This window comes from Aulonocara sp. 'chitande type north' Nkhata Bay, linkage group LG15 (assembly GCF_057382095.1).
Source record: "Aulonocara sp. 'chitande type north' Nkhata Bay isolate Kocher_YH1m ecotype deep benthic linkage group LG15, A_spYH_male_GT1.1, whole genome shotgun sequence".
Lineage (NCBI taxonomy): Eukaryota > Metazoa > Chordata > Actinopteri > Cichliformes > Cichlidae > Aulonocara > Aulonocara sp. 'chitande type north' Nkhata Bay.
Genome location: NC_141358.1, coordinates 14,025,689 through 14,042,688, shown reverse-complemented (window position 1 = coordinate 14,042,688; position 17,000 = coordinate 14,025,689). Strand labels below are relative to the sequence as shown.

Sequence of the window (17,000 nt, the reverse complement as noted above, 5' to 3'; positions counted from 1 at the left end):
GTCTTACATAGACTGTGTCTATCTATGATAATAGGAAACATAAGGGTTAATAGTGTTGACTCACACCTGAGGAAGAGGTGCTTCAGTCTGACAGTTTTGCTTTCTGTTCGAGCATGCGTAACACGCACAGGACACGCGCTTTCTCTCAGTCTTGCACATGTTTGACGTCTGACAATCAGTTGGTCCGGTCTATATCATATAAGAGGTATGTGAGTGTTTAAGAAGTATAGAGTGTGATCTAGCAGCTGGCTGTCTTTTTAAAAAAATTCCCTCTGGGATCCATAAAGTTTCCCTAAAGATCTTTAGAAGCCAAGCTAACGGTCCTGCGGGTCTGGATTATCGCTTAGAGGGTCTTGAGGTCTTCTTCTAATCCTTCTTAAGATGAGCTACTGTGTGTGCTAAAAGGATGCATCATGATTTTTCAGAATGATTAGGCCTACAGGATATTTTGTGGCTTTAAATCTGCAAGATAGTCGTGTAGAGAAAAAGCATTCATAATGGCCAACACTTAGGTCCAAGGGTACAAAGGCAAAAACAATCATCAAGACTAGACTTATACAGTGTTTTTTGTTTTTTTTCTCACTCTCGTGCTGCAGAGACTGAAACAAGAGTGATCCCCTGCAGTCACCATTCCAGCCGTGGTTGCCATAGCTGCACCAAATGACTGCATGTCAGTCACACACATTCTTGCCCATCACGTACCCCACTGATCGTTGCCATAGCTGCGCTGGTTAGAAATTGTAAAAAAAAAAAAAACAACAACAAAAAAAAACAAACAATAAAAGTAAAGGAATAAAGACCTCCCATTTTTCACAGGTGTGAGGTAGATGAGGGGAGCTTCAGGTAACCTTGATTGAGAGGAGACATGAGGTGTCAGAGGCTAGCGGTGAAAGATTCACCCCTATGGACTATTTCAGGATTTCCTCCACCTCTGGGTCCGAGAGCCACGTTGTGTATGGGGCTCCTCGGGGGAAGAGGAGGAGCCCTCCAGAGGAGACGAGCCAGAGCGCTCCTCTTCCTCTGGGAGAGAGAGGTAAGGCCCGGTCCCTGGGCTAGAGGCCGAGGTAGACGCATGTTGGTCCTGAGAGCCTGTGGCGGGCGCCAGCGCCTTGTGGGGACACTGAGCCACCATGTGCGTGATGCTCTGGCAGTAGTGGCATTTCTTTGGCTGGGGGGGCAGGCCACACTCCTTGGCATGGTGATCCAGACCTCCACAGTTATAACAGCTGCAGGGGACAGAGGAGAAAAGAACAGAAAGCATGAACAGGATCTTTGTTTTTAGCTTTTCCTTTTCTTTTTCTTAAAACAGAAAACAGACTTTGTAGTTTTGAATCTGCAAGCACTTTGCGGCTAAAATACAGTTAGTTCCATAATTTGTTGGACAAAGACACAACTGTATAGGAGTTATAGCAGTTGATACAGCCTTCCATTTGCAAAGGCCCAAAGATAATTAGAGAAACTAGAATAATTTTAAATAGAAGGACTGTTTTTGACAATCCTTTGCAGATGGCAGTCCTGAAGCCTAGAACTCAATGACATCACCAAAGGCTGTGTGTCTTCCCTTCAGATGCTCTGCTAGGTTTGTTCGTGGCTCTTTCTGCATTCACTTTTGTTTTCAGTAAGTGAAAAGCATGTTCAGTTAGGTTGAGATCAGGTTAGGTTGAGACTTGGCCACTGAAGAATACGCCATTTCTTAGCATAGGGAAAGTCTTGGTTTGCAGTATTCGATGGAGCGTTAACCATTTGCACTTTGAAGCGCTCTCCAATCAGTTTACCAACATTTGGCTAATTTTAAACAAAAGAGTATAGCTGTGTACATGTCACAATTCATTCTGCTACTTCTATCAGTGGTCACATCATCAGTAAACACTAGTGGTTGGTAGCCGTACATGCTCATGCCATAATATTTCCTTCATGTCTGGCAAGGATCATGGTATGCTTCATATCATGAGCTGTTCTCTCCTTTCTCCATACGTTTCTCTTTCGATCATTATGACACGAGCTAATCTTGTTTTCAAGAATCTTTTTTTAGAGCTGTGCAGGCTCGTTAAGGTGTTTTCTTGTAATGTCTAATCTGGCCTCTGTAATTACCCTCATGAAGGCATCTCTTGATTGTAGACTTTGGCAGAGTGTTAGATGTTGTGAGGTTGTTTTCTTTCACTATGAAAGTAATTCTGTCGTTGTGCACATTAGTTGTCTCCTTTGGTTTTTTCGATCTCTTGATGTTGCTGAATTACCCGGTGCATTCATTTGTTTTTAGAATATTTGGCGTCCCTCACTTGCACTGACATTTCTCTGTGCCTCACATTTAAAATCACAGTGAAAAATACAAATTCAACACATGGAACCAACTTCAGATATGTCTGCTTTATTGGTCATGAAATAATGAAGCAACAGATCTGACCGGGACATTAAAATGCTTTATTTTTAAACAATTAATACAGTGTTATATATAATAATTTAAATAACAAATGGAAGTATTTTTAAAATACTGAAATTCTTAAGCAGTTAATGCAAACTTTTTTTGAACCCTTTGAATTAAAGCTGAAAATCGGCACACTTGATTGATTTAAAAAGGCAAAACTACAACAAATATGGCCCTACTAATAACTATCATTTCTAACATGGTAATTATAATAATAATAACAATAAGAAGAAGAAGAAGAATTTTTAAAAAAAGAAGAATAAAGATTTTATTTCACTCTTGTCCATCATCGGCACTACGGAGTAGAAATGTCGGCTCCAACTAAAATTCCCCACTAGATGGGAGTGTTGTATATGATTTTGGTCTGGTGTGGCCGCTGTGGCATGCCAAACTGCATTATATTATTAGCTCTGAAAAGAATGCCAGCAATGAAATGGCAACAATAAAAGCATGAAGAGAAATTAGACCAAAATGTTAGCCCATCATGATGCCATCAGTTCTCTTTGCACTGCATTAAATAATAAATATTTTTTGTCATATTTTCTTTTTTCTTTTTTTTAAGGCTTTATGTCACGTACAAGTCACCGTTCAGGTTTTTAATAATGTCCTGGTGTAAAAAGCTTAATATCTCTTGGGCAATGATGTCTAGAACAAATGATTCTGGATTCATCAGTCTGTGTTAAATTTCTACTGCAGCAGTGCAAAACTCAACCACTTATCATTATGAAATAACTGCTTACTGCACACATTTTAAGGTGCATCTGATTTGATTGCCAATTAACAAAATAAGAATTGACAAGTAGACCCAACTGCAAATTGTGGCCACTAAATAAGAAATTGAACCATGACGGCCTTTTCTATGGAACCAGATAAATTATCTTTACTTAACCTGTTCTTTGCATCCAATAAAATAACAACTGGCTGTTTGAATTAAATAAGAAAAATTTAATGCAATGTTTAATTGTTCTTTGTAAAGAAAAAGTATTATTTTTCTACAATAAATAAACCATAAAGAATATAATAGAGACTACAGATAAGACTGCTACCTCACTAAAAGCTGTGACATTAATTAAGAAAGACTTAAAGGTAGGTTTTAAGAGGTAATTAGTAAGTGTCCTCAAAACCTGGATTCATACAAGTACAGTGATCTGATAAATTAATTCGTGCAATTAAATAATTATATTTATATACTAATTATAGTTCAAATCCCGAGGTAGCATGAAAATCCATCAATTTATTGGAGAATTTAGGTTTTAAAGTTTAAAATATTCACTCATGTAATTCAGATTTCTTGTATGTCTCAGGTCATGCACTCATTTAGTGTAATGAAAGCACAGTTTAATCTCAGCTAATTTGATTCAAATGCGTGCAACACAAAGAGAAAACATTGAAAAACTAAATTTCATATCAAACTGGGAAAAACCTGGATGAAGACAAAACAGCTCAAAATATTTGGATGTCCTTTAAGTTTAATATTGAAGAATGTTTTTATCACATATTAAGACTAATGAGCTTTAAATGCTAATGGAAATTTTTTTTTTCAGGGAAATGGTTACAGATGAGTGCTTAATTAGTTTAAAGAAAATTCTGCAACAGCTGATGAACATTTCTCAACAATTACTGTTAAACATCGACTTCTCTGCTAATTTCTGTTTGATAAAAAATCAGCACTGTCATCACTAAAGTTTTTAGCCACTATTTCCACAACCGATGAATTGTTTACTCAATTTTTAAACTGAACAGTTTTACACAACGTGATCTGAGCAGCTCTAGAGAAAAGAAAGAAATGATCCGTTGCATAGCAGAATAACCCGCAGCGTAACCCACCAGTAGCTGCTCCCACTGACCAGCATTCACAAAGACAGAAACACACATCTACCTGCCATCACTAAATCCAAAACCACCTTGCTACCACATTAGCAGAAGACAGACACTTGACCTAACACTGGATCAATTATCCAAAATAAGCTGAATTATTCAGCTGTGTAAACCAATCAGGGAGCCTTCTCTGTCAGATACAGTTTCTTCCTTTCTAACAAATGCTTTTCTTTACCACTATTAAAAAAAAAAATTATTAAAAAAAAAAAAAAAAACACAATAGTGCTGCATTGGAGCACTGAAGCAACAGTGATGCAGCAACATAAAGGGTGCCAGCGCTACACTTTCTCATGTAAATGTAGCCTTGAAATCATGTGATACCTTCCCACAACAGATACAGTACTTAGACTCTACCTGGCAGGATTTGCCGCACATCAAATGAGGGCACTTTCTTTCAGTAGGAGGACAGGAGGACTCTGCTTAGCGTTTTCAAGGCACTCCCTATGGCTCCCACTGCAGATTTCAGCAAAGCTCCCTTCAGGATTCAACTGAGGACAAAACAATTGATTTGGCTACCGCTGCATTGAGATGCATATAGGTCCAATCTACCCCCATGCTAATATAGTCTCTAATGTAAAAGCTGGCAAATTGATTTAAAATAGCGGCAATGGCAAGCGAAGTGCCCTATTCAATTCCTTATTATGGTGCACAATAACCATAGCAACAGGCATGTACCGAGGCGGATTGAATAGATTTAATCTATAATCTCAGCCCACTCAGAAGCCACTCACTGCGGGTAGCTGTACGTATAGAATATGTTTCCTATTGCTACAGCGTAGTCTTGCTTTCTCAAAGCTAACCACAGGCACCTATACGCATTCACGTATTTCACATTTTCAGGAAAACCACGCATACGTGTGATTACATTCATGCAGACGCAAAACATACACATACATTTTTTTTTGTTTCAAAAATGAATAAAAACCTACCGGTCTCCCTTTGGTTTGCGTTTCTGCAATGGGACCTTCCCTTTGGGTCTCCTCTCACTGCCTGCACAGGGTCCCCCACCAGGTCCGGTCACCCGCAGGGACTCTAGGCCCTTAGAGGACTTCTTATATGTGAACTCCACCTGCTCACCCTCCTTTAAGCTGCGGAAGCCCTCCATCACTAGTTTGCTCTGTTGGAAGAATAAAAAAGGGCAATTATCCCTTTAAAAGAGGCAGATGCTTATTGCCAAATGCAAGACACAAGAGTGTGTAGGTAGGATAACGCCCTGTGTGTTATAAGCGAGAGTATCTGACACGTTAGGGCTCATGTTTGTTGAAATTGCTTTAAATTTAATGTCAAAGCATTTGTTTCCCTTAGGTTAAAATATTATAATTGCAAGCCTATACAAACATAAATCTTTAAAGGTTAATTTATAGGACGTTAGATTTTGTAAGAGCAAAACTGTTCCAGGAAAATGTAAATCTGATTCTTTTATAATAGTAAACCACGTCACTGAATAAGGTAGCTCGTTAAAGGCAACTGAAAGATCTCTATTATGTTAGCTTTAAAGGCTTTTTATACAGCAGCATCAGGGTGCGTTTTACCTTTGTTGGTTATATTGAATATTTTTTTAACCCCAGATGATTCATGGAAACTGACAAAGGCTATTACACTTTAATAGCCTTCAGTATGCAGCTAGACATAAAGACAGCCCCCTTCTTAGGCAGAAAATGCAATCTTTCAGTGAAAATGGATTAGTTCCTCTTTCTGTCTGCATAAGATAAAGCATTAATGTTACGCAAGCCCACACCCATTAGGTTAAATCTACACATTGAGCAGTTGCCAGATATATTATTACGTCTGCACACAAAAAGTTCCCCAATCAACTCCTTTTATTTCCACATAGCTCAAGAATCAACATTTACTTTATTAACACGGGCAAGTCCACGAGGTGGGCTTTTACACACTGCCACATGCAGCGAACACAACAAGTATTAGCAGACAATGAACATCGAGAGGCAAATACATTACTTCAAACATGGTGGATTGACTATATGTGGTTTGTACCAACTGCCGTGAAGGTTGCTCCACAGAGCGACTTATCTCACATGATATGTCCTTGGTTTACTCTCTTTATCTACTTTTCGCAGAGACACCACTTCCTTTTCTGCAGGCTTAAAAGACAAGAATGTTACACCTATACAATCTTTTTTTTTTTCTTAAAGCATCCACCATCCATCTTATCTACATGATCGGAAATATTGATTTAGTTACTACATAACCACTGGACAATGATTTATGTCTTGTTGATCGCACAGCGCGGACGGCTGATAGGCACAGAATCCGTGACCTTCATGAATCGCAGCAAGCCCTGCGGCTCTTATAGGTAAACACACGCCCACATGGGCATGCAGTGTGCAGAGCAAACCTACTACCTACTATACATCAAGACCTATAAATAACACACAGGCTATCTGTAAAAGCAGTGCATGCTGTAGAGTCAGATATGTAGGAGACAAAGGAAGAGAAAGGCACAAATGATCAGATGATATAGATGTGAAACTATAGAAGAAGGAGAGAAATTGTGCACAGCAGCATTTTTCTGCAGCGACTGAGGTTACAGGAAGCTGAAGGCACTCTATAGGTGGTTTGTAGATAGAGATGAAAACCTAAGAGAGAGGAAAGACGTACAGAGGATGTGGGAATTAATTACAAACTAAGAATAGTGTTTGAACTCACTGCACTCGGATAATTGTCCATGTGAAAACCACTGTACAATAAATGACCACTGGGATACCACGTGGATTAAATGGAAGTGAAACGAAATACATTTAATATGTCTCTGTTTCCTTCAGGAAAACAAGTATGAAAAAAAGGAAAACATTTAACCTTGTTTCACACAGCGGAAAAAACTTCAAAACCTACCGCAAACACAAAGAATATCTCAATGTAAGAATATGCAATCAAATACATTTTCTTGGGATCTGTTAGGTCGCCTTTAAAAATTCAGGTAACACAAACTGTCGTTATTACAACACCCAGTTATTCAAAAAATCATTTTAAAAATGCTTAATAAAATGTATTCTAAAGGCACTCACATATCACAGCACTCGGTAAATGAGGGTCACGCCAAGACTTTCTTAGGATTAAAGAAAAACTTTCAAATAGATAAGAAAAAATAAAATATCCACTCTACATTAAATAAATCAGTTTATGTTCGTTTCTTTCTGTTTTTAAAGTAATTTTTGTGCATTTTTAAAAAATTATATATATATAATTTAGACAATTTAAGTAAGTTGCATTTTTTTTATATTTTCCCTTTTCTTATCTTTACCTCCCTTTACTTGAACTTTATTCCTTAAAAGAATGATATCAAAGACAAACTTTGACATCATGAAAAAAAAGTAACTTCAGTTTCAAATAATAAAGGTTATTAGTTGTTGTTTTGTTTTTGTTTTTAGGGTTTTTTTTAGAATTGGTATTTTTACAACTTATAGTTCAGTACAAAAAAAGTTTTAGAAAGCCATCAAATTTCTTAAACTTGAACAATGCTGATATATAATTATGTTATTTCCCTGCGTTTTAATCTTTTTTTTTCATTAGAGATTTTTGGATTTTGATTTTTTTCATATATATTAAACACAAATTAGTACATATGAAACATAAACTTTTACCAAATAGCTATTAATCTGGATTCCAAAGGCCTCTCTCACAATGAGTAATAATACACAATTTTTTTCTTTACTTTTTTTATATAATAAAACAATAAATAGGTTTTCAGTTTAGTCCTCAGAAAATATAGATATATACACGGAAGAGTTGTGACTTCATATTTAACCTTTTTTAAACAATTCTTTCTTTTTTTCCCCACATTTGAACATTTCAACAATTTATTCGAAAGAGAAAATCGCCTTTTTTAGCATTAAAAGCAAAATGTCCAAAATTCACTCATTCATTCTTCCTCTGATGTCCTGCTTGATTCCCCCACTGCAGTAAGTGAGACTTACAGCCAAGGCCACTCTGCTTCTAGTCGATTTGTGATGGAAGACTCATCCATTTTGGGCATTCAGCTATTGGATTTGGCTTTGAGGAATAGATGAGAATCAGGGAATGGAAATGAGCAAGAGGAAAGATTATGCACCACAGATGCAAAAAAGGGAATAACACAGAAGGGACGGTGAGGAGAGTCACAAACTAAGCAAGCAGCATCATGATCAATCTCAGAACATTATGTTACAAAATAATAATAGTAATAATGTTAAGATTCCATATTCATTAACCTATTCTTTTATCAAAGTTCTCTGCTCATACCAGCAAAATAATCAACCAAATGAGAAGCTACAGCCGAGCTATATCCTGGCCATTCAAATGGAAACACCAATTGATTTTATAATTGCCATCATTAGACCATCTGAATGGCTAAAAGGCATTTGTTCAGCAGATATCAGTAAAAAGACAACAAAAGGTTGTGCCCATCCCCCATGAAACACAATATATTCAGAATAATGATAAATAAACATCAGCTGGTCTCTAGACTATGGCACACGAGCCCTTCCTCTTCCTCTCCTGTCTTCAGTCCAGAAGCAGCTTGTCTCTCCAGGTCAAAGTTGAGTGGTTTGTCTCAGCACTCTACCCCCCCCTCTCCAACTCACTCAATTCCCACAATGCACCAGTGAGGAAACCACACATCCCCTTTTGTTCTGTAGAAATGCAGGAAAACACACATAGACACACACACACTAAAATCTCCTCCATATAGTTTATGGCATCATGTTTGTGTCAGATACGTTCTGACGCGTTCACTCGCAACAGCTCAGTCTCTGCAATTACGTAATAAACTGCAGCATATGGATCTGTATATACATGTGTGCCTCCGAGCTGCTCTATGCATGTGTAAGCGTGTGTGTGTGTGTGTGTGCGAAAACTTCGCAAATCAGAACCTGCAACCTGAGTCCCCTCCTCTCAAGTGACCTGGCGGGTGTCCTGACCCGTTTCAGTTTACGCAAAGAGGTCAGGAGAGGGCACGGCTAAGGTGAGGGAATGAAAGAATGCCAAGCAGAACGAAAAAGAGAGAAGGAGAGCAAGAGAGACTCTAACACAAAATGGGGGAGTGGCTTAGCACAGGGAGGTGGATATGGGTGGGAATCTGGAGGAAGAGGAGGACAAGGGTGGGGGGTGGGGGTTCATGGAACTACCTCCACCGCATTCTGTTCAGCTCCAATGGAGGAGCAACTCCTCATCAGTGGCTGGAATTGGGGGAGGCCAGGAACAAAACCACCATTTGATCAGGAACCCCACAGGTCAGCAGGAGAAATCCTGAGGTCAGTGGTATAACCATCGTAGCACCACCCCCAGCCTGCTGGGAAGACCACACCACCACTCTGTGCTTAAACTTAAGGGTCACCAGCAGCCAGCACCATGCCTTAAACGGAAGAAACCTATCCAACAAAAAGATCGAAAGATACTCTAAAAGGGCTTGATTATGCTTGCAAGCTTCCTTATGTGTAATAAATATCTTTAGGTCTTCATGCACGTTACCGTACATATATATATATATGTGTGTGTGTGTGTGTGTGTGTGTGTGTGTGTGTGTGTGTGTGTGTGTGTGTGTGTGTGTGTAGGAAAGAGCCAGAGATCAATATCGACACTGACATCCTAGATAGAAATAGCCCTCCTTTTCATCAGCCGGCCCTCGTCATCACCAGACCCAGCAATCAATACAGGAAGCTGTAATGTGAGGGGATGGGGAAGCAAGAGAGAGGAGAGCCACCATCCTCCACCAGCCTCTCTCCGAGGCGACCACCAGCTATGGAATGGCTAATTATGGGATGCCTTAAATCAGAGGTGGAGAAGGGTATTGTGCTCGTTTCTAAGAGGAACGGGAATGTGCAGAGGTGAGTGAGTAGAGGGAGATGGTGGTCAACATGTGGCTTGGTGTCACTGAGTAGCTTTTAATACACAGGAAATGCTAAGTGGATAAAGCTGGGCTAGATCAGCTCAGATGGACATAACCCAACAGGATATATATAAACCAAAGAAGAAAGGGAGAGGAAACACACACACACACACACACAAACATGCCAGTGAAAACCACCAACAGAGCCGCTCTTATGTCGGTGACACCGCAGCCCTCCTCAACACATTGTCATTAGTGGCTCTGACCTTTGAACCTCGCCCAGCCCCCATCAAACAGTTAAAAGCCTTCATGTTTCCCCTGCTTCAAATTAACAACATCCAACACCCCCGATTATGACTGGGCCAAATATTTGATCTGGGGAAGGAAGCACTAGATCATCCTGGTACATTTATCAGCATGAGAGGGGGAAATGAACCTCACTGAGGTGACTGGTGATAAAGCACACAGCCTGCTAATAACTGCACCTATTCAAAACAGAAACAGTCCAGTGTCACTGCAAAGATTCACTGCCAGCCATTTAAAGAGGTGTCACTTTCACAAAAGAACAAATGATGGAATATATCATAAATTTAAAATGACAGAAATCATTTTTAAAAGGTTTGAATTTTTCACGTTTTCTTTTAGGAAAAATGATGGATCAATGCAAACCTTTCAAACCTTACACGTGTACATTGGTAGTGCATACAATTTGAGTTGCAATCATTATTTAATTGGTTTTACAGTTGAATCCATTTACAGAGGCAAAAAACAGCAGCTGTCTTTTTTTTTTTCTTTGTATGCCTTGGCACTGAACTCGCCCAATCTAACAAAGTAGACAGATGATGATGTAATGCGTGACAAACATGACACAAAAATGAGTGCTGGTTATTAGCTCGGATCTGATGAATTCTAACATGAATACAAAGAGATGAACATGAGATAAATGTAGTCAGATGTTTAATTGAGGGATTTTATACATTTTATTTACTATAATAGCTCTAATCTTTATCTTTATTTTTTTATTTGAGCCTTTGCAACAACTGTGTTTTTACATATAAATTGCTTTCATCTGTCTCTCTAGCAATTTTTAATAGAAATTTGACTATAGATTATCGCAAATTAAAACCGTTTCAGGCAAATCTCTCCAAAAGAAAAGCTTTTAAACGTCTGTTTACACATGTTGTGTCTAAATCTAACTTTTCTCTATCCTTCGGAAATGTAACAGTTGTTTTATTAATTAATTAGGTCTTTGATGATTATTATTTTTTTCCTTTTTGATGCTTTTCTTTGTCATTTTTTAGGACAAAATGATCAATGGAGAAACAAAGTGCTAATAAATAAAAACAAATTGCAGACTGTAGCCCTTAAAATCTATCAAGCATTGCATAGAAGAACTGAGCAGCCAAGAACATTAAATATTAAAGAAAGAACTAGAAAGAGCCTCCTGGAATTTTTCATTCCTGGTAATTAAAAAAAAAATAGATTAATTAAATGCTTAAATCCTTAATCAGCTCATACTGACATGACCAGCGGAACTGCTGCTCTTTTTTTATTGTAGCCCTTCTGTGTCTACTCCATCACCCTTCCAATTACCAATCAAACATCCGCTATATGCGCCCAGCTCCTCAAAAGGAAGTCACATGACTTGTCTTTCTTCTTCTTTTGCTTTATTTGATGTGAAGACGGGAAGGGTGGCGGTGGTGTGGGTGAGTGGAGTGGTGTGGCTGCAGGAGACACAAAGCCTGATACTGGCTATCTGCAGGCAGAGATGGGTGGGGCCTGCATGCCAAACGGTGACACGGACCAGAGGTTAATCTCACTAGGGGCCCACTTTAACCTCACTACACAAAACACACACACTCTCTCTCTCTCTCTCGAGTGCGCACATGCATGATCAAAAACCTAGAACATTTTTCAACGGATCACACGTAGGCATCGACAACCTGGTGGCTGAAAGCAGAAAGTAAGAAGTGCTCACACACACACTCACACACACACATTCGTAAGGGATTCATAAACTCATGGGGTTTCAGGAGAATAGCAACAGCAAACTGTTCAACATTTCAAACTGATTACCGACAAAGGGCAGGCAGCACCCCCAACCCACTAAACCCCTCGCCTACCCTCTTGCCTTTTTGTCTTTAAGAAATTCCTCTTTTTAAAGAATGCCCAAGGAGAGACCCCCCCCCCCCCCCCCCCCCCAACACACACACAGACACACACACACACATAGTAAAAAACACTCAGCCCAGGTAGAGAAGTGGTTGACACACAGAGATAATGTAATAGTGGAATCACTAAGGAGAGAGTGAAGATGCTTAATTACTCTCTCACACCTTCCGAAAGGAAGCGATCAGATAGGAGCCGTGATGAAGAGGCCTCCCAGGAAGAGGCCTCGTGCTCTGGGGGGTGGGGGGGCTCACACTAACTCTCTCTTTCACACACACACACACACAAGCGCACACCCTCCCTCCTTTACCTCCCGCTCCACCACTCGCTCGTCTTTTTCCAACCTCTCACTCATGTTTTCCTCTTGGACTACCGCCGTCCCCAGCCCAGCACCCCCACCCCTCACCCACACTTTTTTTTTTCCCACATCCCTCCTCTTTCCCTCTCTTAAGGAAACTCCTCCTCTCTTCCCCCCTTCCTCCTGTCCTCATGCTCCCTCTTCCCCTCCCTATCTTTCTTACCTCAGCTTTTATCATGCGGATAGGGTCAATGTTGTGCAAGAATAAATCGGCATCCTTTCTGATAGTTTTATTTCAACAACGACCCTTTTACCACAAACGTGTAAAATAATTCATAACCTTTGTTTTAAGTTGGTTTGATTGTGAGCTTGCCACTGATTAAAAATGACAAAATGCATCCTAAAACAATTATTATGGCTTTAAGACTTTTAAATAATTTTCTACTTAAGATATAACAGGCCAGATCTGTATTCAATATTTCCAAATCTGAACATTTCTTTTAAACCTGGAAATAACATCAATATATTCAAATAGCTCCAGGCTGCTAGCAGAGAGACAGAGAGGGTGGAACAATCAGAGAGAATGAGTGACCGATTTAATACGAATGCACGAGTGTGAATCCTTCCAAAGAAATCACGGGGTTGTTTGCATTTATTATGACAGCGTGTTTATGAGTGCACGATGTCTTCCCCTTTGTGCTAAATGACAGTCGTGTCACTGTGAGCGCGTACAGCTGCCAGAAACACTGGGACACAAATGATCGAGTGTAAACATATGATTCACTGAATGCTATAATTTAACAAAAAGCTATATTAGGAACAATTTGGTCCCCACCATCCTCCCAAAATATGAAAAAACGAATGAATGAAACAGAGCAGCTCTGCAAACATTTTCATCTATACACCGCCATCATCACAGTACCTAATGAGCCTTTCTTGCATTGTGGATCTAAATATTTTTCCTATGTAAAGCAACAGTATACCGCACAAGCCTTTTCTGCCTTATAGGCTACAAACTACTGAGACACACAGTGTTTTGTTAGACTCCTGCTCAGCTCTTAAGACTGTTTCCCAGAGCACACCTTTATTCACCCTTGATGGCCTGATCCACTCCTAAAACATCTCTGAGCAGCAGGGAAGACAGGAGTCTGGAGTGTATGGACAGATGCAGTGCTTTCAGTTGATGAAGCCACAATGTGAACGTATCAATCAGAATCTGATAACATAGTGCTGTAGTCATCCACTTTCCCGAGCTTGGGCTTGTTTCATGCAGGCGCAGTAAGAGCGCATGAAAACATCCACATACATGTAAATGTTAACCAAAAAATGTAGAAATACATGTCAGGCTATATTATTACGTGCATATGAAGATGCGCATGAAGCAAAGCTCAACATATTGTTGTTAGTCACTGAATGTTTTTACTCCAGGATTTTAATCCAGATATTTTTATAACTCTCGATTATCACGTTTATAGCCAAACTAAATGCACTAAACAACCAGCTTTACCGCTGTCAGAATTCAATGGCAGTGAACACATTTGGTCAATCAAATACTGTGGACAATTTGAAATGTACATATATCTATTTTTTTTTTATTTGTATTTATTTATTTATTTTTCCATAAAAACTGAGCTGAATGCAGCATAGCTCAGAGAGGTGGAAACTACCCTGCTGGTGCAGAACACACTCAAATGCCATTCAAAAAGACATTGGATAGCAAACCATGTGAAACTGTGGTCCCACTTTCTATTTTTAGTCTGGCATGCAGCTTGAAAAAAACATACTGTAAGTGTTTGAGTTACATTATATATATATTTATTTTTTACCTAAATAAACTAATCCCTTTATGCAACTATAATCCATATTTCCCAGTGCTACTAATTTGCCTTATAGTAATCAGTGGAGTCATCTTTTCTACAATGAAGTGAGAGAGTGTGTCAAATGAAATGGCAACAAAAATGCCTCTCTTCGTCGTCTGTCGTTCCTCGAGAATTTTAAAGGCACTTTATAGGACCGTAAAAAAGGGCGATTTAACGGAGGGAAAGGGGAGCTAAAACAAGGGAGGACTTCACTGCTCTTTGTTTTCTGTAGCAGTCAAAAACAAGGCCTCTGAAATGAACTCCATGCACAATAAATCAGCAGTACACGCGGAGGGAGTGGGAGGGGGACACACAGGCTTGCTTCACGTCACCATTCGGTATGAAAGTAAAAGGATGTTTCTATAAACTGCACATACGGTTCAAGTACATCAAGCAAACAACAGCACTGAGCAAAATCCACCTTCCCAGAACAGAGCCCAGCAGTGAGTTAAAAAAAAAAACACGCTCTCCGACATGTTAGCTGGCTGGATATCAAGCAAGCTCTGCTGTCCATTACAGGGCCAAGTGTGAAACTAACCGTGTCATATCCATACGACATTTCTTTCCTTTCCCTTCACAGGGAGAAGCAAAGGGAGAGCTAAACGTGTGCCTCAGAGGAAAACTTGTGTGTGTGTGTGTGTGTGTGTGTGTGTGTGTGTGTGTGTGTGTGTGTGTGTGTGTGTGTGTGTGTGTGTGTGTGTGTGTGTGTGTGTGTGTGTGTCGTTTGTTTGTTTTGGTTTGGTTTTTCCTGTCCCTTAAGCATGTGGACAGCATGTTGTTACACAGTAACGTGTCGGGCAAGGCGAAACATCCGGATGATACAGTGTAACTATCGCTGTGAAGAAGAATTAAAAAGGGGCCCGAGGACAGCAAGATGGGATCTGAGGTAACAGTAGCATTTTTTTGGCAGAGGAAATAAAAAGTATTCAATCATTCGTCGCTTTTCCACGCTTCTTTTTTTTTTTTTTTTAAAGAAAGGAAAATCCGGATGAGGCCATGCCCACCACATCACCACGACGCAAACGCGTATTCCTCGGTGCTTGTGTGTACGTTTTCATCAACTTACTTGGTGGACGAAAACATCCAGAGGGGGGTCAACGGGGCTCCCTTCGCTGTTGGTCATTGAGATAAATCCAAATCCCATCCGGACGTTGAACCATTTGCAGAAGCCCGATCCCGACAGGACCTGAGGTCGAGTGCGGTCCTCCTCCTGCTCGGCGGACTTGGCGGGGTCTTCTCCGCCACCTTTACCCGACCCTCCTGTAGAACGAGCGGGCAGTACAAGAGGCGAGTTAGAACATTTTGTTTGTGCTCGCAGACACGCCGCTCAACACTCACCGCCCTGCGTGCATACACGTTTATATAAGTTTAATGAGCTTTGTTGCGTAAAAAAAAAGAAAAGAAATAAAGAAAACTTCTCCAAGAAGCGTGGGGGGAATCCCCTCCACTTCAAGTACAGGCTATGCGAAGTTCAGGGCCGGTAGAAATTTCCTATACTATTTTTCACATGTCACATAAGCGAAGAGGGACGCGTGGTGCTGTGAACCGATGTGCGTCAACCAGACATTCCCTCAACCAAAAAAAGGGGGAAAAAAGTTGTTACTCCATGACAGATGAATGCCTCTGATTCGTGCACAGGCATGCTCAGTGGTGTAACTTGTGGAGGGTTTTCCTCGTGCATCTACAGCCCGCTCCTGATGTGGAGTTGCATGCTATAAGGGAAAAAGGGCAGGTGTACACATGGTTCCTCGAGCTTTACTACTGGCTTGAAAAGCATATACGCTCTAACAGTGGATCTATCTTAATGCTACCAGACGTGGTTAGATGTGGTGCTCGGCAGTGTGGCGGTTCAGGCTTTATTTTTTATTTTATTTTATTTTTTTAGGTTTGGAACAATAATCACGCTGCACCTTGCCTCCTTCTCCCTTCTCGCGCGAGCTCACGTGGAGCAAATATATGTATATATATATATAACAACAACAAAAAAACTAAGAGCAGAAAATAGAAAATAATTGCAGAATAACCTTCGGCCATGTTTCCCCGCGGACCCTCTGCGCCCAAGTTGCAATAGAGAAGCTTCCTCTGCGAAAACGGGCTGCGGTAGTCACCATTAATCCGACATCCTCGATCCCATCGGTCACCAGTTTAGCTCGCATGGTACGGCGTGCTTTCTGCCTTTTGATATTTTTGTCATGTCTTTCTCTCTTCCCTTCAATCCCTTCCTCACTCACACCACCTCTGTAGCCTACTGCTCTACCCCTCTCTCTCTCTCTCGGTCGCTGCCTCTCTCACTCCCTCTCTCGCTCTCGTCTTCGCTCTCATTCGCTCTCGAGCTGGCTGTGCCCGTTCCCGTAGTGAGAACACGTGACTTTGTCAATTACATGCTTTCTTGCTTCTCATTTCTGTCCCAAGATTCAAAGAGGAAAATGGGTGTGTGTTGTGGGGGGGAAACTGGACTCGGAACCATCAACAGCACGCGCCCAATAGTTGTGTAGATCATAAAACAACCCACGTCCACTGTGGGAAGCTGCAAGCTGTAACGTGTGC

At 40.4% G+C, this 17,000-nt stretch overlaps 1 protein-coding gene across 1 annotated transcript; it reads right to left on the bottom strand.

The window, feature by feature from the left end:
* Positions 1-355: 355 nt before the first annotated feature.
* Positions 356-16,691, bottom strand: lin28b (lin-28 homolog B (C. elegans)). The gene is made up of 4 exons (XM_086264367.1): positions 16,478-16,691; positions 15,520-15,713; positions 5,233-5,420; positions 356-1,226 (listed from the first exon to the last, which is right to left on the bottom strand). Exons 1-4 carry the CDS (start codon positions 16,485-16,487, stop codon positions 914-916), a joined length of 705 nt encoding a protein of 234 aa, XP_086120493.1. The 5' UTR covers positions 16,488-16,691; the 3' UTR covers positions 356-913.
* Between the last annotated feature and the right edge of the window lie 309 nt (positions 16,692-17,000).

Bases quoted from the DNA above. Each gene is read 5' to 3' on its own strand.
- lin28b (XM_086264367.1), bottom strand. The intron at 5,421-15,519 runs GTAAGTTGATGA...TTCTTCCAACAG, and splicing joins TGGATGTTTTCGTCCACCAA to AGCAAACTAGTGATGGAGGG. The intron at 1,227-5,232 runs GTAGGTTTTTAT...TGTCCCCTGCAG, and splicing joins CGCAAACCAAAGGGAGACCG to CTGTTATAACTGTGGAGGTC.